General features: G+C 37.7%; 1 protein-coding gene across 2 annotated transcripts in view; it reads right to left on the minus strand.

Annotated features, from left to right (window-relative positions):
- RAVER2 (ribonucleoprotein, PTB binding 2) overlaps positions 1–22892 on the minus strand; it is a 142168-nt gene that overhangs the window by 86156 nt on the left and 33120 nt on the right. For both annotated transcript variants that reach the window (XM_070468033.1, XM_020877771.2), the window contains exons 3-4: positions 7517–7986; positions 4620–4811 (exon numbers count right to left, since the gene is read on the minus strand). In XM_070468033.1, coding sequence (XP_070324134.1) covers positions 4620–4811; positions 7517–7986 — 662 coding nt within the window. The remainder of the gene's footprint in view (positions 1–4619; positions 4812–7516; positions 7987–22892) is intronic.

Consider the following 22892-nt stretch of genomic DNA (forward strand, 5'->3'; position numbering starts at 1 on the left):
AATACTCTCTTGCATATTTAAAGGCTGCCAGAGATAGATCTTAAAAGTTCCCAACACAAGAAAAAAAAAAATCTATAATTATGTGTGGTGACAGATGCTAACTGGACTTACTGAGGTGATCATTTCACAGCATATGTAAATACTGCATCATTAGATGTTCACCTGAAATCTAATATAATGCTGTATGTCAATTATATATCAAAAAATCTACATCAGAAGAATAGCTTTTAAAAATTCTTAGGTAGCTACAACCTGGGGAAAAACTATTAATTAGGCTAAAAGGAAATCATTAAAAAAATTGAAACATTCATAATATAAAATTTATGACACATAGGTATAGCATTAGTCATAGAAGTTTAGTTACAGAAGTAAACTTACTTTAACTACATTCATCAAAACAATGTAGTTTGAAAACAGAGGAGCTAACTACTGATATTAATAAAGATGGGAGGGAAAGAGTAAGGCCAAAGAAAGAAGCAAGAAGATTATAAAGACAGGGCAAGAATAAGCAACAGATAGAAAAAACAAATAATAAAAACTATTTCTTTGAAAGGCAAAATAGTTTGCAAGACTAATTGGGGGAAAGAAAATGCAAATAAATAAGACATAAAATGAAAAAGAAGAGATGAGACATGACAAATTTAAAATATAAAATTTTATAAATAGCTATGTGTCCATAAATTTTAAAACTCAGACTAAGTGGATAAATCTGTAGACTATAATCAAATGCTACATATACCACACAGAGAAAAATAAAACTAATATATCTAATATTCACAGAAGAAACTTAAGTGGTAATCAATGATTTCCTTCTGGGAGAGACATAAGGACTAGGTCTACATGGTTTCATAGATGAGCTCTCTCAAACTTTCGAAGGACAGAAAACCCCTACTATATACAAACTGATCTATGAATAGAAAGAAAAGGAGGGGTTCAGAGAAAAAACACGTAAATCATTTAATGAGGTCAATGTTCTCTTGATTTCAAAATAAAGCAAAAGTGCTACCCCCAAATCTAAGCATTTCCACTCATGAGCACATCTGCACATATAACAAATATTACCCAATAAAATCAAACAATACATAGGAAAAAAATCTATCAATGAGGACTTACAACACAAGGATAGTATAACATTAGAAAAGTCTATCAGTGTGATTGAGCACATTAATGAACTTAGGGAGAAATCACATAATTATCCCAATAGTTGTAGAAATATTCTGATAAAGTTCAGTGCCAATTTATGATCTTTTTTAAACAGAAAACTTGATAGAAGATACGTACCAAGAACCCATAAGAAAAAAAATCAATGCAGTACATTACTTTTAAGGCTGAGAAAACTTTAGGATTTCTCACTGTTACTAATATCTAATAATGATATCTATTAAAGGCCCCATGAAGGGCTGTTTACTATGGTAAGGAACTGAACTTATGCACACATTAAAGAATATTAAGCAAGAGAATGACATAATTTGATTTGAGGATGAGAAAGATCACTTTTGTGGCACTGTAGAAGACGGATTAGAATAGGGAAGACTAATGACATGGCAATCATATAGCAGGTTATTCAAATCATCAAGTTGAGAAAAATTAGATCCTGAGTAAAGTAACAAAGATGCTGACAAGTCTCAAGGATTTAATAGATATTAGGATGTGGAACTGAAAGACTTGCTAAGATTCTTGGCATTCTGAACTGAAGAGTAGATGAAGATCAATCATGATTGAGTTTTTAATTCAGACAGTTTCAGTTTGAATGAACTGATGTCACACATAGATATTATAGCACATAGAAAAGCAAGTCCCAGGGAAGAACAGTTTCCTTTCGGAAATGCTGAAATTGAATTATTCATATAACATAAAAAGGGGATGTCTAATAATCATTTTAAAATATAAATTTAGTGCTTTAGAACAATTTGGTTCAAAAATATAAGATTGGAAATCATCACTGATATGCAATAACTGAAGCCACTGGAGTGATGAAGAGGAAGAAAGTGAAGAAGCCTAGTACAGAGGTCTACTGATAGCATCCCTCTGGGAAAAAGAAGAAAAGGATGGAACAATTAGACAGAGAGGAAAAGAATGATAGGTGGAATTCAAGGCAGTAGGCAGTTGGTTTTAAACACTGCAAAGAAACCAAGCAAAGAAAGACTGAGAAGTACCTATGTGACTTGATTACAAAATTCCTGTAAATCTTAAAGAGAACAGATTCACTTAATAGTGGGAGCAGAAACTACACTGCATTGGGCTGAGAAGGAAATGAGAAATGGAAAAAAAAAAAAAAGGTGACTAGTAGGATCTAATTGTTCAAGAAGCTCCAGTTGTGAGGAAGAGGTATTACAAAGGCCTGCATCTAGAGAGGAAAAGGTTTGAGTGTGTTTATAAGCAAATGGGACGGAGGCAGTGAACAAAAGGTCAAGCAGAAAGTAGGGGAGGCAGATCCTTGAGGATGGGGCGGGGGCGTGAGCCCCTGCTTTGGTGGGAGGGAAACAGAGCACTCCCTCCATGACAGCAAGGATCTTTGTTTTGTTCACTCAGTTCAGTCGCTCAGTCGTTTCCAACCCTTTGCGATCCCACGGACTGCAGCATGCCAGGCTTCCCTGTCCATCACCAGCTCCAGGAGTTTACTCAAGCTCATGGTCATTGAGTCAGTGATGCCATCCAACCAACTCATCCTCTACCGTCCCCTTCTCTTCCTGCCTTCAATCATTCTCAGCATCAGGGTCTTTTCCAATGAGTCAGTTCTTCACATCAGGTGGCCAAAGAATTGGAGTTTCAGCCTCAGTATCAGTCCTTTCAATGAATACTCAGGACTGATTTCCATCAGGATGGACTGGTTGGATCTCCTTGCAGTCCAAGGGACTCTCGAGTCTTCTCCAACCCCACAGTTCAAAAGCATCAATTTTTCTGTGCTCAGCTTTCTTTATAGTCCAACTCTCACATCCATACATGACTACTGGAAAAACCACAGCTTTGACTAGACAGACCTTTGTTCACTGGTGAATCCTAAATATCTCTAATATATCTCGTATGTAGCAGGTACCCAGTAAGTATTTATGGAATGAATGCTATTAAAGAGGAAAAAGAAGCAAAAAGTGGAGCACTTTTCCTCAGGGAGTGTGAGAGAAAGTAAATGCATGAGTCCAGCACATGGCCTGTATATTTCTATAAAGTAGCAGCCACGACCATCAGATAGAAAGCAGGACAAAGACTAGAAAAGTGAAGATTTGAACTAGTTTTGCTGGGGAGTCAGCTATAAAGAATGTCAGACATTTTCAGGAGCACTAAGTCACCTAGTTATCTGTTTTTCTCCAAGAAGACAGAGTATGCTGACTGCAAAAGTGCGTGACTGGATGGATTCAGACTCAGAAACTCAGCAAATCCAATCCAACCAAGAGACAGCTTGACTACAGGCAATGAAATTGACAGTGAAAGAATGGCTGTAGTCATGGATTATGCCAGTCAAGGACATGAGGACGACAGAAGAACCTAAGAAGGGAAGGAAAAACCAAGAAAAAGGGAGAAGACATCCAGGACCAGAGGTGAGATCAAAGAATAAGAGGAAGAGGGCGAGTGAAACGACAGCAGGATACCACTGACAGCCTGTCATCTCTTCTGCACTCCTTCCCTCCTCGATAGTCCTTCTCTCTCCACTTCATTTACAAACCATTTCCAGACTAGGTGATTTCTTAACTACGATCCTGTCAATACCTTGTATATATGCTTTATAAATTCCCTTTGGAATTTATAAGCTTGGCCTCGCTTATCAAGTTCCACCTAAGCTGTGAGTGCTCCGGCCCTCCTCCTGTGCTGCCATCAAGCTATCATTTCACCACTCATCTCTACACACTCAGCCTGCCTAGACCTTTTCCACTTTTCAAACATGAAAATTCGTCTCCTCCTACTGCTGGAAACGTTTTGTCACAACCAGAGTATGTTCAATCACTCATTCTCCCTCCTTGGGGGTTCCAGACTCAGCAAGTAAAAACACAGGGTGCCAGATAACAATGGATAATGTTTAATGTAAGTACGTCTCATGCAAAATCTGTATTCATCTGGCAATCCTATTCTCCACCCCCATCAACATTCCAAAATTGTACCTTAACGTTACATTCAAATGTCACCTTCGCAATTCTGAAGTCTTCCCTGGACCCTTCAAAAGTGTGTTGCTTCCTTCATTTGATCAATGGGTTTTTACTATTCTAGGTGCAAGGAGTAAGAAACTGTGAAGCGGGAATAGTTGCTCCCTACAAGGAATTTTCAACCAGAGAAGTAGAGAGGGGAGTAATAAGAGACAGTCACAATAAAGAAGTCAGTCCAACATGCACACTTATGAACACTTTTTGCAAAAGGGGGCATGCTGCAATCAAAACTTACAGAACAGGAACTCAAACATTTACTGAATAAATAAAAAAATTTCCTCAATTCTTGAGATGAATACACTTTATGAAACACAGTTTCCTCTATTGTACTGACTCCTGGCTTGATTTGGCAGAAGTATTATTTAGTCAATTAAAAAAAAAAAAGAATGTCTTCATGTAATAAAAATATAATAGAAGTCCAATCAATGATTAACTAGTTTGGATACTTGAATTCTTCTATGTTCTTGAAAAAGAACAACTTACCACGCGTTGAGCTGCTATCAGTGCTGCTAAGGTACTTCGCCCTGGTGCTCCTGGGGCACAGAAGGAAACGTGAACTTTGCTTCCCTTGATGGTCATGCCATCAGCTGCTTGTTGAACCTCTTCAGCATGCTCTGCAGTGCTATATTCAACCACTGCAAAGCCACCAACATAACTACCTTCATCCTGTGCAAGCTGATGTGATACGATTATTAAAAAGGGAATTCTAATACTTAGTTAGAATTCTTTATTTACAAGTAAATCATCTGTAAATTCAAGGACAAATGTCTCAAAGCATGCTACCGGTGAAAATATTGTATTCCCTTTTTTCCCGAAAATAAAACTTTATTAGTTGGGTAGGTACAATCTTTCTAGAAGATGGGAAGATAAGTAAGATTCTGTCAAGCTTCTTTCTGCTTCTTTGAATCTCTGATTTATTTTAAAAGTCAGTGTTCAAATGATTACAGTTCCTATATATGAATATATATATATAATTAATAATCAACAGAAAAATTTGGGGACACAACAATTGAACTTTCTTTAAAATAAATTCACCAGATACATAGATGATGAAACCTGTTGAATTTGATCATGTATCTATTTGCATTATCAAGAGAACAAAAGTAGAAGGAACCATATTCAACTTTTATTTCAATATTTTAGGTATCCCAGGAATTTGGGCAAGAATACCAAAGTAAGCCTTATTTAGGAAACTGCCCCAGGTTTGTTTAAAATACCATATGCAGGACACAACCTTTTCCTGAGTGTGCCCTAAACAAACTCCTGCAAAGCAGAACTCAATTTATTTCCAGTCACCCATGTGTAAGAGTGTAAAGGAAGATACTAAAGCCCTGGATCCATAAAGACTGGTACAGAGAGCAAAAGTAAGAAAAAAAATACAACACTAAAAAGTTTCTAAGTGTTGAACATATCTGAATCATCTTAAACACATTCGTATCCAGTGATAAATGTGATAAAATTTAGCTTTGTATGTCTCTGAAGTATAGAAATAGTCCAATAGAAATATCTACAAAACTTCTGTTTGGACTTGGCATCTCATAAATTGGTATACAATTCAATCATTTCTTAGTCATTTTTTAGCTTTTCTCTTATTTTTGAAGCTTTTTTGTATAGCAGACCAAATTTCTGTTTTTTTTCCCTTTCTCATCCTTTCTTCCTTTTAAAACTATCCACAAATGTCTTTTCCTCCATAAAACTTCTTCCATTCATGTGGAAGAAAGGGGAAATATCTACCTCTTCCAAATATTTCTCCTGCAACCTCATTCCTTTTATTCAAACCAAATCTTGAATTTAGATTTGTAAAAGTCACTAGTCCCTTTGGCCCCTTCTGATCACAAGGGAAGAAGACTGTGTCTTCCATATAGTCTATGTCAACCCACCGAACCAGAGAGCCGGAGTTTAACAGACTTACTGATAAAGGCATTCAAAGTGGCTGTATTAAGCTTTTGAAAATTTCTAAAATATTTTTATTATTCTTAGTTTATTATATAATCTTCATGCCAAATAAATTATACTATCATTTTAAGTCTTTCAAAAAAATATCATTTTAGTTTCATAGCATTGGTAATTTTAAAGAGCAATATTTCCATTCAATATGAGAGCCATTCAAATATGTAATGGCATGACTTGTGATCTATTAATAGTTAATTTTCCATTACTTAAAAATACTTTAACAAAAGCTAATGATCACTTACAATGATTGTAACAAACCTTTTTCTTTTTTAACCAGATGGAAAACAAGACCAGATAGCCTAAATCCCTTCTAACTCCAAGATTCATAATTCAAATATAGTATGTAAAAAACAGCTTTCCCCTCATATTTGCTTCAAAGGCCTCAATTAAAGCTACAAAGGATTATGCTTGGCTACAGGATACCACTATATAATTTTTAATATTCAAGAATAGCATATCAATAAGACAACTTTCAATAACTTGGCAAAGATTTGTCACAAAGTATTCTAATTTTTTGAAGCTCCATGGATAGTTTCTTTGATGATTATATTGGGACTGGAGGGGCAGAAATGTAAGGAAAAGTAAGATGGCAGCATTAATTTTAATGAAGTAAACTATAATAAATTTCAAATTTTCTACTGCAAGAGTAGAGATTCAATACATGTATGATAATAGAAAAATAAGGGTGAGCAGAGGAAAGACGGGAGATAAGAAGGAGCAAAGGAAGAGAGAAGAAAGGAAGAAATGAAGGGAAGTGAAAGAGAAAGGTTTCATCAGGTGCTATAAAAACCTGTATAGGAAGGAGCCACATACTGTATATATTTTTGTCTATTTGGTAGAATTTATTCAATTTTATTCTGATAAAGTGCTTGAAAATTCTTAACAACATTGTCAGTTTTCGGGATCTTCTCTAAATGTCTCACTTACCATGACCCCATTAAGACAGAATAAAGCATTCTTTCTACACCATGTAACACTTTTCGATTTTGCATTATCTCACTCTTCATACGGGATATATAGTTATTTGCTTATCTGTCAGTGTACTCTACAAAACTGTGAGGTATAGAGAGAATATCTTCCTATTTGTTATATTTCTGACATTTAGCGGTATGGTACTTGGCACCGAGAATGCGACAAATCAAATGTGGGTGGATGAAGTGATCAATGCATGAATGGTTCAAGAACAGATGAAAGGAGAAGGTGGATGCATTAAGTGTTGGGTTTGCTAAGACATAATTATATAAAAACAACACAGTCTGGCCCACCAACAAAAGAAATTGATTTAAAATTTACCATCATATTAAAGTGTTCATTACAAACTAAAGTAGAATGAGATTATCCATGCTGATATTTACATGGGTATAATAAATATGTGAGTCCATGCAGATAGTTTTAAATATTTCAAATAATATCTTAAAAATACATACCTGGCAAAACACAGGTTTATGGATACTGGAAAAAAACTGCAACAGCTCCTCTGAATCTCTATAGTCACTAGGGAGTTTATCTATACAAAGGCACTTAGAATGAATGAGCTCTGCGGCCAATAGATTAACATCCATCCACTGTGCAAAGACAGCCGATGCTCCCAGCTGTTTACCCAATAGCTCCAATCGAGCCTTTGCAGCAAAGTCCTTTTTCATGTATTCTACAAATCCATAGCCTTTGGAATGGCCAGTAACTTCACTGTAGACAAGAAAACATCTCTCAACATTTCCATAAGCACGAACAAGTTCTTCAAACTCTTCTAATGTAAAAGAAGTGGGCAAGTTGGTAATACATAGCAAAGCATCTGTTGGCTGGAGCTGGACTACTAAGTCTTTTCCTCGAAAAGAATATTGATGAAACATCTGAATTGCATTCTGCGCTTGTTCCCCATTCAATAAGGTAACAAAAGCTGGAAGAAGATAAAATGAATGAGTTTTCTGAGCCAGTGTTTTCAAGCTTTATTGATCATGACCTACAGTAAGAAATACATTTTATACCTATGCCTCAGTACACATATGTAAGTGCGTTAGTCACTAAATCATGTCTGACTCTTTGCAACCCCATGGATTGTAGCCCAACAGGCTCCTCTGTCCATGGAATTCTCCAGGCAAGAATACTAGAGTGGGTTGCCATTCTTTTTTCTCCAGGGGATCTTTCCAACCCAGGGATCAAACCCGGGTCTCCGGTATTGCAGGCAGATTCTTTACTCTCTGAGCCACCGGGAAAGCCCACACACATGTGCATATATATATATTTCTGAAACAAAAGTATCAGGAAGCAAAACACCTATCATGTGTAGTATATTCTGATATTTTCTATTCTATTTCATTGTTTTCAAATGCTGATGCTCCCACTTAAACAATTTCATGGCCAGTAACTCAAAAAACATACAATATATATTAGGAGCTCCACTTCTGGGGGGAAGGGTGATGGTAGTCTTTTTAAACTACACACAGATTTGATATTTTCCATCAATAATATGATAATTTCCATCAATAATATGATAATTTCCATCAATAATATGATAATTTCCATCAAAAAATTTCCATCAATTTTCCATCAATATATTTCCAAAATAATAATAATTTTATGAACTATTCTTTCTTCTCAGAGAGCTCTCAAAGGCCCTATTTGATAATAAGAATATCTAAAATATACCTTAAAAATAGGTAATTTTAAAATTATTTAAAAAAAGAATACCTAAAAGAACAAAGGCATAGCCAAAAGACACCAAAATGTCCAGAGGAAGCCAAATCTTTCTCCAATTCATGTACATGTTTCCTTAAAATAAAATTAGTTACATTGAAACAATACATACACATACAATTTGTATACTGTTGGGATGAACAATATGGTATGAAAAGATCACAGGATTATGATACTGGACAAGTAGCTTACCTTCGAATCTTTGTAGAACAAACCAAAGAGGGGGGAAAAAAACCTGTCCTGTCTACCTAATGAAGTTGTTCCATCATTAAGCAACAAATAGACTGATAATTTGTAAAATCTAAAACATGATACAAATATAAAATTCTAAATCAATGAAATATCATACACACACGTGTATCTAATAAGATTTTGGGCAATATGATAAGAAAAATTTGAAACCCCCACATTAAAGAAACAACACAGGACAAACCACAAATTAGAAACACACTGTTCTCTCCACCTTCCTCCCTCTCCTTCTCTCCACCTTCCTCCCTCTCCTTCTCTCCCTCTTTGGAACGCACAATGACGGTGCCCCATATGAGTACCTAACTTACCCAAATGCAAAGATAACAACGTGGCAAATGTGCACACAGCAAGAGAGAAAGAATTTAAACAGCATGGGCAGTCCTGCCTGACACCGCGCTCAGTCTTCTCCTCCCTTACCTGGTCTTAGCGCCCGTGCGCCTCTCAGACTGTGAGCATCTCTCCACAGTGAGTGCAATGCTAATATTTAAAGAATTACACTTTTTATTTAACATGAAATCCACATACAAGGAAACTACTTACAGAGGAATAGCTAACTCTTCCAGCACTAGGGGGAAAATGGCTTCGCTGCACTTACTGAGAGATTATCTCTTGGTTTCCAACAAGCCCTTATAAAGGACTTGAGTTATTTTGATTCCATGACTTTCTTTCCTTATGCTGACATAGAACTTCCCTGGTGGCTCAGATGGTGAAGCGTCTGCCTACAATGCGGGAGACCTGGGTTCAATCCCTGGGTCGGGAAGATCTCCTGGAGGAAGAAATGGCACCCCACTCCAGTGCTCTTGCCTGGAAAACCCCATGGACGGAGGAGCCTGGTGGGCTACAGTCCATGGGGTCGCGAAGAGTCAGACAGGGCTGAGCGACTTCACTTTCTTTCACTTTAGCTCATAAGTTCATCAGTTCATATTTGATTTGAATTCTCCAGGTATCTGAAACTGCTAACCATTCCCCTCCTTAACTTCCTTAATAAAGTCCTTCACGATTTTCTTCATACTAGCCTAAAAGGACTCCTCCTTCCATTTCCTTTGCTATATTTTTCTCCATTCACACCTGTAAGGTAGTAATTCTTAAGGTTCCTTCCTGGAAGAAGCAAAAACAGTGACAGCCAGTGACTGTACCCAGCAACCCTGAGCCATAAATCCCTGCTACGCCCCCTTCCCTGGGCACTCACATCCATGCCCATATATTCATTTCTCATGTGCCAGGCTCTGTGTTAGGCCCTGGAAAGGAGGGGGTCAACAAAACAAGTAACATCCTTTTCAACAAGGACCTCACAATCCAATAGAGGATGACATACTAGACAGAGAGTTACAAGTGTGATATTAACAAGAAGTATGGGGGGCTATGAAAGCAATTAATAGAGCAAAATGGCTAGTCTGGGGGCTCATAGAAAATCTCTTATTCTCTTGTCAATTCTCAAAACTACATTTCTAGTCCTTAGTTCCATATATACTCACATGCTGATTCACACATGATCAAACATAACTCATGATCTTCAGCCTCTCCGTTCCTGTAAAATCTCAACATGGCTCAGCTTCCTTCATTCTCTGTCTTAGCTGCTAGCATCACACTCACAAATGGGAAACCTAGGAATTACCTGAGACCCTATCTGCTTTACCTCTCACTTAAAGGCATCCTCAAATTTTACCCTCCAAATAGGTCTTGGATCCATCCTCTGTCCTTCATTCTGCTAGCTTTTCAATCCTTTTTCTTCAATGACAATAAAGCGAACTCTCAAAAATGAAAGTTTAATTGTGCCTCTCTACTGCCTAAAATGCAATGATTTACTATCAAAAATGAAGCCAAGACACAGCGTAGTTATCATGACCTACCAGGCCCTTTTGATCTAACGCCAGCCTCATTAACTGTCAAACTGACCATCCCCCACCACACTTCTTTATTCTCCAACAACACTGAATTGTTTGTAGTTCCCTAGGTATCACCTTGTTTCAAGTATCTATACAAGTCACTCTCCTGCCTACAAGATCTCTCCCATATCTTCAGCCATTCAAATCTTTTAGTTGGCTTTCAAATTCAGCCCAGGGATTAATGTATCATGATCTCCAGGAAGCATTCTCTGATGTTCTCTTCCAGTTAGTTAATCCCTGTTTTATTACCCCTCTGTATTTTGAACATTGACTGGATTATTGCAGACATCACAATGTATTATAATCTTTGTTTAGATGTCTGCTATTCTAATCAACTGTGAGATCCCTAAACTGCTATGGAATATATATCTCCATCAGTTATCATACTGTCAGGTCCACAGTGGAGCTTCTGTGTCAGCTGAATGGATGAATGTATAAATGCATAGATTAACTCAGTTCAGTTCAGTCGCTCAGTCGTGTCTGACTCTTTGCGACCCCATGAATCGCAGCATGCTAGGCCTCCCTTTCCATCACCAACTCCTGGACTTTACTCAAACCCATGTCCATCGAGTCAGTGATGCCATCCAGCCATCTCAACCTCTGTCATCCCCTTCTCCGCCTGCCCCCAATCCCTCCCAGCATCAGGGTCTTTTCCAATGAGTCAACTCTTTGCATGAGGTGGCCAAAGTATTGGAGTTTCAGCTTCAGCATCAGTCCTTCCAATGAACACCCAGGATGATCTCCTTTAGGATGGACTGGTTGAATCTCCTTGTAGTCCAAGGGACTCTTAAGAGTCTTCTCCAACACCACAGTTCAAAAGCATCAATTTTTCGGCACTCAGTTTTCTTCACAGTCCAACTCTCATATCCATATATGACCACTGGAAAAACCATAGCCTTGACTAGATGGACCTTTATTGGCAAAGTAATGTCTCTGCTTTTTAATATGCTATCTAGGTTGGTCATAACTTTCCTTCCAAGGAGTAAGTGTCTTTTAATTTCATGGCTGCAATCACCATCTGCAGTGATTTTGGAGCCCAAAAAGATAAAGTCTGACACTGTTTCCACTGTCTCCCCATCAATTTCTCATGAAGTGATGGGACCAGATGGCATGATCGTTTTTCTGAATGTTAAGCTTTAAGCCGACTTTTTCACTCTCCTCTTTCACTTTCATCAAGAGGCTCTTTAGTTCTTCTTCACTTTCTGCCATAAGGGTGGTGTCATCTGCATATCTGAGGTTATTGATATTTCTCCCAGCAATCTTGATTCCAGCATGTGCTTCTTCCAGCCCAGCATTTCTCATGATGTACTCTGCATATAAGTTAAATAAGCAGGGTGACAATATACAGCCTTGATGTACTCCTTTTCCTATTTGGAACCAGTCTGTTGTTCCATGTCCAGTTCTAACTGTTGCTTCCTGAACTGCATACAGGTTGCTCAAGAGGCAGGTCAGGTGGTCTGGTATTCCCATCTCTTACAGAATTTTCCACAATTTATTGTGATCCACACAGTCGAGGGCTTTGGCGTAGTCAATAAAGCAGAAATAGATGTTTTTCTGGAACTCTCTTGTTTTGTCGATGATTCAGCGGATGTTGGCAATTTGATCTCTGGTTCCTCTGCCTTTTCTAAAACCAGCTTGAACATCTGGAAGTTCACGGTTCACATATTGCTGAAGCCTGACTTGGAGAATCTTGAGCATTACTTTACTAGCCTGTGAGATGAGTGCAATTGTGCGGTAGTTTGAGCATTCTTTGGCATTGCCTTTCTTTGGGATTGGAATGAAAACTGACTTTTTCCAGTCCTATGGCCACTGCTGAGTTTTCCAAATTTGCTGGCATACTGAGTGCAGCACTTTCACAGCATCATCTTTCAGGATTTGAAATAGCTCAACTGGGATTCCATCACCTCTACTAGCTTTGTTCATAGTGATGCTTTCCAAGGCCCACTTGACTTCACATTCCAGGATGTCTGGCTCTAGGTGAGTGATCACACCACTGTGATTATCTGGGTCATGAAGATCTTTTTTGTACAGTTCTTCTGTGTATTCTTGACACCTCTTCTTAATATCTTCTGCTTCTTTTAGGTCTATACCATTTCTATCCTTTATTGAACCCATCTTTGTGTGAAATGTTCCCTTGATATCCGTAATTTTCTTGAAGAGATCTCTATTCTTTCCCATTCTGTTGTTTTCCTCTATTTCTTTGCATTGATCGCTGAGGAAGGCTTTCTTATCTCTCCTGGCTACTCTTTGGAACTCTGCATTCAAATGGGAATATCTTTCCTTTTCTCCTTTGCTTTTCGCTTCTCTTCTTTTCACGGCTATTTGTAAGGCCTCCTCAGACAACCATTTTGCTTTTTTGCATTTCTTTTCCAAGGGGATGGTCTTGATCCCTGTCTGCTATACAATGTCACGAATCTTTGTCCATAGTTCATCAGGCTCTCTATCAGATCTAGTCCCTTAAATCTATTTCTCACTTCCACTGTATAGTCATAAGGGATTTGATTTAGGTCATACCTGAATGGTCTAGTGGTTTTCCCTACTTTCTTCAGTTTAAGTCTGAATCTGGCAATAGATTAACTAGTACATTTTAAAACTGACAACTTCTCATTTTCCTTTTCTTAGGTATCTGCATTTGCTAACCCAAATAAGATATTTTGTGGTAGAATTTAGATAACATAATGAAGCAAATTTAAAAGTCCAGGCAGTAGGGAAAAGAGGTCATTGATTCTCTTCCATTTCTTTTCAAGGCCACAAAGTCTCTAAAAAAAAGTCCAACTTTTTTCACACTGACTCTGTGGAAGTGGAAGTTGTCACTCTTCAGAGAAAACACTATAAGGCATTTGGAAATTAGTTCTGTTTCCATTTTCCTACCAAAATTTTAAGATTCAACAATTGGTCCCAATCCTTTCAAAAGTCACAATTTATTTATCCTTTGCCCTGGCTGCTCTACTAATATTATTGGCACAAATCTGATGGCAAGCATGCAAAAACTTCTTTTTCTAATGTTCAGTTCAGTTCAGTCACTCAGTTGTATCCAACTATTTGCGACCCCATGGACTGCAGCACGCCAGGCCTCCCTGTCCATCACCAACTCCTGGAGCTTCCTCAAACTCACGTCCATTGAGTCGGTGATGCCATCCAACCATCCCATCCTCTGTCGTCCCCTTCTCCTCCTGCCTTCAATCTTTGCCAGCATGAGGGTCTTTTCAAATGAGTCAGCTCTTCATATCAGGTGGCCAAAATATTGGAGTTTCAGCTTCAACATCAGTCCTTCCAATGAACACCCAGGACTGATCTCTTTTAGGATGGACTGGTTGGATCTCCTTGCAGTCCAAGGGACTCTCAAGAGTCTTCTCCAACACCACCGTTCAAAAGCATCAATTCTTTGGTGCTCAGCTTTCTTTACAGTCCAACTCTCATCCATACATGACTACTGGAAAAACCATAGCCTTGACTAGATGAATCTTTGCTGACAAAGTAATGTTTCTGCTTTTTAATATGCTATCTAGGTTGGTCATAACTTTCCTTCCAAGGAGTAAGTGTCTTTTAATTTCATGGCTGCAATCTCCATCTGCAGTGATTTTGGAGCCCCCCAAAAATAAAGTCGGCCACTGTTTTCCCATCTATTTGCCATGAAGTGATGGGACCGGATGCCATGATCTTAGTTTTCTGAATGTTAAGCTTTAAGTCAACTTTTTCACTCTGCTCTTTCACAAGGCTCTTTAGTTCTTCTTCACTTTCTGCCATAAGGGTAGTGTCATCTGCATATCTGAGGTTATTGATATTTCTCCCACAATCTTGATTCCAGCTTGTGCTTCATCCAGCTCAGCATTTTTCAGGATGTACTGTGCATATAAGTTAAATAAGCAGGGTGACGATATACAGCCTTGACGTACTCCTTTTCCTATTTGGAACCAGTCTGTTGTCCATGTCCAGTTCTAACTGTTGCTTCCTGACCTGCATACAGGTTTCTCAGGAGGCAGGTCAGGTGGCCTGGTATTTCCATCTCTTTCAGAATTTTCCACAGTTTATTGTGATCCACACAGTCAAAGGCATAGTCAATAAAGCAGAAATAGATGTTTTTCTGGAACTCTCTTGCTTTTTCAATGATCCAGCAGATGTTGGCAATTTGATCTCTGGTTCCTCTGCCTTTTCTAAAACCAGCTTGAACATCTGATGTATCCTATTCTAAAACAATTATTCGTTCTTATCTATAACAGAAAGCTCTAATTTTAAGGTCACAGTTTATAACTATAGCCACTTTTATTAAACTATTATTATCTGTTTCCTCAAACACCACCATAGGTAATGAAATTCAAGGCAATGTCATTTAATACAATTACTGAGCTTCCTCCCTGTATTATTCTAGTGGGTGACTCAGGCTTAGTAGTATACGTCTGTAAGTTAACAGTCACCATCAAATGATATTGATCTTTCCGCATATAGTCCAAAAACTTTACAACAGTATGCTTCCATTTCTCCCCTCTCAATCCTTGTATTGTTGTTATGCATTTTATTTCTACAGGAGTTATAACCTCCATAATAGTGTTATTATTTTTACTTTAAACCACTATCTTTTACAGAGAACTGAATATTAACAAAACAGTTTTTATACACACACAGAAAACATCTGATAGTCTTCATTTCTGTGTGTAGATCCAGATTTCCATCTAGCACCATTTTCTCTCTGCTTAAAGGACTTCTTTAAATACTTCTTATAATGCAGGTCTGATGGTAATTAATTCTTTCAGCTTCTATATGATTAAAAGATACCTTTATTCATCCTTACTTTTAAAATAGATTTTTGGTGGGTAAATAATTCTGTGGGATTTTTTGATGTATAAATGACAAATAACATTATATTAGTTTCAGGTGTTTAATAATTCAATATTTGTATGTATTGTGAAATAAGTCTAGTTAACATCCATCACCACACATAATTACAAAATATCAGGGGCAAGGGATGAGAATTTTTAAGATCTACTTCCTTAACAACTTTCAAATATACACTACAGTACTGTTATTTGTAGTAATCATGCTATACATTGCATCCCCATGACTTATTTTATATGGAAATTTGTACCTTATGACTCCCCTCACCCATTTCACCCCATCCCTAGCCTCTGGCTGTATCTATGAGCTCAAGGTTTTTTGGTTTTGTTCGAGATTTCACCTATAAATGAGGTCACACAGTATTTGTATTTCTCTGACTTATTTCACTCAGCATAATGCTCTCAAGGCCCATCGATCTTATCATAAATGGTAAGATTCCATTCTTTTTTAAGGCTGAATAATATTCCACTGTCTATGTATATATGACATCTTCCTCATCCATTTATCAGTAACCACTTAGGGAGTTTCCACGTCTTGACTGTGGTACATAACACTGCAATGAGCATGGGGGTTCCTAAATCTTTTTGAAATAATATTTTCAATTTATTCAAATTAATATCCCAGAGTGGAATTTCTGGACAATATGGTAGTTCCATTTTTAACTTTTTGAAGGACCTCGATTCTGTTTCCCATAGTGACTGCATCAATTTCCATTCCCACCAACAGAGTACAACGGTTCCCTTTACTCCTCCTCTCCAACACTTTTTCTTGCTTTTTTGATAACAGCTATATTCTAACAGGTGTGAGGTGATATATCACTATCGTTTTGATTTGCATTTCCCTGATGATTAGTGATATTGAACACCTCTCCACGAATCTGTTGCCCACCTCTATGTCTAATTTAGAAAAATGTCTCTTTAGATATCATCTGCCAGGTTTTTAATTATTATTTTGCTATTGAGTTGTATGAGTTCTTTATGTATTATGGATATTAGCTCCTTATCAGATATAATTTTCAAATATTTTCTATTAAGTAGGGTGGTGGTGGTGTTGTGCTAGTCACTCAGTCATGTCCAACTCTTTGCGACATCACAGACTGCAGCACGCCAGACTTCCCTGGCTTTCAATATCTCTCAGAATTTGCTCAAAGTCATGTCCATTGAGTCAGTGATGTTATCCAACCGTCTCATCCTCTGTTGCCCCCTTTTTCCCCAGCCCTCAATCTTTCCCAGCATCGCGGTCTTTTCCAATGAGTTGGCTCTTCACCTCAGTTGGCCAAACGTATTAGAGCTTCAGCTTCATTCATCAGTTCTTCCAATGAATATTCAGGGTTGATTTCCTTTAAGATTCAGTAGTGTGGACAATGTTAATTCTTCCAGTCCACGACCATGGAATACCTTCTGTTTATTTGTGAATTCTTCAGTATCTTTCATAAGTGTCTTAATAATTTTATTAAGTGATCTTTTTTTTATCTTTTTTCTTTCAGCAAAGAAGGAAAAGATATTGCCCCATGGTCTTCTCATTTGTATTGTTTGCAATAAATATGCAGTCATATTTATCTTTTTCCATCTAAACATAATATGTCCTTGGTGGGGGGAGCTGTTTTTAAGATTTTCTCTTTATCACTAATTGCAAGTAAGTTGATTACAAATTACAAACTACCTTATTGTAGTTTTTTTCATGCTTTGTGCTTGAGGTTGGTTAAGCTTTGGGGATCTCTGGGTTCAGGCCAAATCTGGAAATTTTTCAGCTAGTAATTCTTTAAATGTTTTTTTCTGTACTACTTTCTCTCTCATACAGAGACTGCATTACTTCAATATTAGGGCTTTGAAGTTGGCCCATAGTTCACGGATAACTCTGTTCATGTTTCATATTCTTTTTTCCTGTTTCCCTTTGGCTGTTTCCATGTATTCACATTTACTGATCTGGTCCTCTGCAATGCCTACTCTGCTGTGAATCCCATCTACCCACCCTGTTTTTCATCCCAGAAATTGTAGTTTTCATTTCTAAAGTACATTTAACATCTTCCATCCTCTACTTAATATGTTAAATTTTACCATAAATTCTTGTACGTATGAAACACAGTTGAAAACTGTTTTAATTCATCTATTTCAATTCCAGGTCAGTTTTGATTGATTTTTCATTATGGGCTGTACTTCTCTGCTTCTTTGCCATACCTGGTCATTTTTAATTGGATACCAGACACTAAATTTTTTACCGTGCTGGGTACTGGATGTTTTTGTATTCAAACAAATATTCTTAAGGTTTTTCTCTAGGTCGTAGTTAAGTTATCAGGAATGAGCTTGATCCTTAATGGTCTCACTTTTAAACTTTTAGCATTGTTAATCTAGAGTTAATTTTCTCCACTTGAAACAAAACATCTTTGGGTATTCCTTCTGATCAACCATGAATCATGATGTCTATCATCTTAGCTGGTAGAAACACCACCATTCCTGGCTAAAAGTGAGCTGTAAAGCCTTTGTCAAGATTTTTAACATTGAAGTTGAACATAACTTACAAACCCACTAATTCACTTGTGGAGAAACCACTGCAATGTATATCAGAAGAAAGGAAAAGCATACTCATTGCAGTGTTTTTTGAAATGCTGGAAAAGTTAAAGCTTCCTAAATGCCTATCAGTAATGAACAGATTTATCAGTGGTGATAAATTCACAGGACAGAATAACATGTAGTAGTTTAAATCAATGACCTAAAGCTATGTGTACACTGCCATATCTGGTCATTTAGTCGCTAAATGAAAAATATAGGAGAATACCATTTATGTTGTTTAAAAAACACCAAGTATTCAATACAACACTGCTAAATTTACATATAGTAGAATTTCAGGCATTAGTTGGGATGCTTTGACAGGAAACCACTTCACAATTTCAAAGACTTAACAAAATAAAAGGGTTTCTCCTCTTTGTTCGTCATGCATATCCCACACTGAAAGGAAGAAAAGAAGGAGGCTTTGCTCATTATAGCCACTCGGGGACTATGTTTAAAGAGGACATACAACCTTCCTCAATCACTTTAGCAAGTTGTGGGGTGAGCAGTGAATCACATGCTAGCTCTGAAACCTTCTACCTGGAGGGGATACATGCCACTTTCACAGCACTTCATTCATCAAAAGCCAAATCACATGTCCACTGCTAACTTCAAAGAGAGATGGGGAAGCACTATTTACCCTGTGACCGGAACAAAAAGAATCCATGAACAGCTTTAATAACTACCATAATGGAATGGCACAGATGGAACGTGTGCACCAAATTCGATAGTGCTTGCCCTTTGGCAAGGAGGGATGGAGGGCATGGGGTCAGAGGTAAAAACTTGATTTCATTTTTAACTATAGTGTTCTTTTCTATATTTCTTTTATAAGTCAGAAAAAATAAATGCAGAATTTCTTATACTATCCGAGGTAATTCACATAATAGTACTACATTAGGGCTCTAGCATCTATATAATATTTTAATGACCAAAATACTTCAGAGCCTTTTTAAATTGAAGTATAATCAACACATAACATTAGTTTCAAGTATCTAATATAATAGGGTTCCCCCATGGCTAAAAGGTAAAGAATCCATCTGCAATGCAGGAGCTGCGGGGTCAAACCCTGGGTCAGGAAGATCCCCTGGGGCAGGGCACAGCAACCCACTCCAGTATTCTTCCCTGGAGAATCCCATGGACAGAGGAGCCTGGTGGGCTACAGTCCATAGGGTTGCAAAGAGTCTCCTGCAACTCCTGCATTGCAATCAGGGACTCCAGCATTGCATCAGGGGAGCCCCTATGCAGGGGACACAGGTTCAATCCCTGCTTGGGGAATTAAGATCCCACATGCTTTGGGGCAACTAAGCACCAGGATCCCATGCACTGCAACTAGAGAAGACTCCATGTGCTGTAACTAGAGAAAGCCCACACACTGCAGGGAAGACCAGTGCAGCCACAAAAACAAAAACAAAAGCCTGCTAATTTGGGAGTCAGTATCACCATGCCAAAGCCTTTGACTGTGTGGATCACAATAAACAGTGGAAAATTCTGAAAGAGATGGGAATACCAGACCACCTGACCTGCTTCTTGAGAAACCTGTATGCAGGTCAGGAAGCAACAGTTAGAACTGGACATGGACAACAGACTGGTTCCAAATAGGAAAAGGAGTATATCAAGGCTGTATATTGTCACCCTGCTTATTTAACTTATATGCAGAGTACATCATGAGAATCGCTGGGCTTTATGAAGCACAAGCTGGAATCAAGATTGCTGGGAGAAATATCAATAACCTCAGATATGCAAATGACACCACCCTTGTGGCAGAAAGTGAAGACAAACTAAAAAGCCTCTTGATGAAAGTGAAAGAGGAGAGTGAAAAAGTTGGCTTAAAGCTCAACATTCAGGAAACGAAGATCATGGCATCTGGTCCCATCACTTCATGGGAAATAGATGGGGAGACAGTGGAAACAGTGTCAGACTTTATTTTTTTGGGATCCAAAATCACTGCAGATGGTGATTGCAGCCATGAAATTAAAAGACACTTACTCCTTGGAAGGAAAGTTATGACCAACCTAGACAGCATATTAAAAAGCAGAGACATTACTTTGCCAATAAAGGTCCATCTAGTCAAAGCTATGGTTTTTCCAGTGGTCATGTATGGATGTGAGAGTTGGACTGTAAAGAAAGCTGAGTGCTGGAAAATTGATGCTTTTGACCTGTGGTGTTGGAGAAGACTCTTTGAGAGTCCCTTGGACTGCAAGGAGATGCAACCAGTCCATCCTGAAGATCAGTCCTGGGTGTTCATTGGAAGGACTGATGCTGAAGCTGAAACTCCAATACTTTGGCTACCTGATGTGAAGAGTTGACTCGCTGGAAAAGACCCTGATGCTGGGAGGGATTGGGGTCAGGAGGAGAAGGGGACAACAGAGGATGAGATGGCTGGATGGCATCACCGACTCGATGGACATGGGTTTGAGTAAACTCCGGGAGTTGGTGATGGACAGGGAGGCCTGGTGTGCTGCGATTCATGGGGTCGCAAATAGTTGGACACAACTGAGCAACTGAACTGAACTGAACTGATCACGACTTAGTGACTAAGCATCCTCGGCCCCCAACACACACAAGACAGTTATATCATCCTTCAGACATTAGTATCACAATTTAGTGACTAAACACCACACATACATACACACACACACACAATGGTTATATCATCCTTCAGACATTTCCTTACTTTTTTGTTATCTCAAAGAGATGTTTTTAAATATTTACATCATATGTACACAGGGAAAATAATCTAGCTTAGGCTTTTAATCTCAGATATAAAACATGCAGAAAAATTAAACAATACTCCCAATTTGTACAACTAAAGGTCAAATTACATAGTCTATTCACTAAGTCCAATAATATATTATTAAAAATGAACAATACTAAGCAAATTCAAAACATTCATTCAAGCAATATAATTCAAGCAATACTAAGCAAATATAACATTCATTAAAATGTTATAACATAACATTAGGACATTCATTATAGAACTTCACAAAGCTTCATAAAGCTCTGGCAATATTATATATATTTTTTAAAAACCTATGCAAATTCCATTTTTGCCTAACTTTTTATTGAGGTATAGTTGATTTACAATATTATATCATTTTAGGTGTATGTCCGTGATTCAAATGTTCACAGATTATATTGTTTAAATTATTATAAAATATTGGCTACTTCCCTGTGCTGTACAATGTATCTTTATAGCTTATTTTATGTGTAACAGTTTGTACCTCTTAATCCTCTATGCTTATCTTGCCCTTCCTTGTTTCCTCTCCACACTGGTAACCACTAGTTTGTTCTCAATATCTGTGAGTCTGTTTCTGCTTTGTCATATTCATTTGTTTTATTTTTAGACTCCACATATAACTGATAACATACAGTATTTATCATTCTCTGACTTATTTCACTAAGCACAAGACCCTGCAGGTCTATCCATGTTGCTGCAAAAGGCAAAATTTCATTCATTTTTTATGGCTGAATGGTACTGCATTGTGTGTGTGTGTGTGTGTGTGTGTGTGTGTGTGTGTGTGTACCACCTCTTTATCTATTCATCTGTTGATGGATGCTTAGGTTGCCTTGTACTTGGCTACTGTAAATAGCATTGATATGAACACTGGGGTGCATGCATCTTTTTGAATTAGTGTTTTCACTTTATTTAGCCAGGAGTGGAGTTGCTAATCATATGATAGTTCAATTTTTAGTTTTATGAGGAACCTCCATACTGTGTTTCAGAAGCTGCACCAATTTACATTGGTGTAAATCCAAATCCCCAGCATTGTAATGAGAATGCCTTTTCATCATATTTCTATCATTTGTTTTTTGGGTGTTTTTTTTTTTTTTAAATAATAGTCATATTGACAAGTGTGAGGTGATATTTCATTGTGGTTTTGATTTGCAGTTCTCTGATGATTAGCAATGCTAAGCATCTTTCCATGTGCCTCTTGGCCACCTATATGTCTCCCTTGGGAAAATGTGTATTTAGGTCTTCTGCCTATTTTAATGGGATTGTTTAGCTTTTTTGATAGAGTTGTATGAGCTGTCCATATATTTTGAATATTAACCACCTATCAGTCATACCGTTTGCAAATATTTCTCCCTTTCGGTAGGTTGTCTTTTCATTTTATCAGTGGTTCCCTCCTCTATGCAAAAGCTTTTAAGTTTAGTAAGGTCCATTTGTTTATTTTTGCTTTTGCTTCCTTTGTTTTAGGAGGGATAGCCAAAAAAAGTACTGCTACAGGATTTATATCAAAAAATGCTCTGCCTAGTTGTCTTCTAGGATCTTATGGTTTCCAGTCTTACATTTAGATTTTTAATCCATTTCAAGTTTAATTTTGTATATGGTATGAGAAAATGTCCTAATTTCAATTCTTTTACAAAAGCTGTCCAGTTTTCTGAGCATCATTTCTTTTTTTTTTTTTTTTTTTAAATTTTTATTAGTTGGAGGCTAATTACTTTACATCATTACAGTAGTTTTTGTTATACATTGATATGAATTAGCCATGGATTTACATGTATTCCCCATCCCAGTCCCCCCTCCCACCTCCCTCTCCACCCGATCCCTCTGGGTCTTCCCAGTGCACCAGGCCCGAGCACTTGTCTCATGT

Source organism: Odocoileus virginianus, chromosome 5, assembly GCF_023699985.2.
Source record: "Odocoileus virginianus isolate 20LAN1187 ecotype Illinois chromosome 5, Ovbor_1.2, whole genome shotgun sequence".
NCBI lineage: Eukaryota > Metazoa > Chordata > Mammalia > Artiodactyla > Cervidae > Odocoileus > Odocoileus virginianus.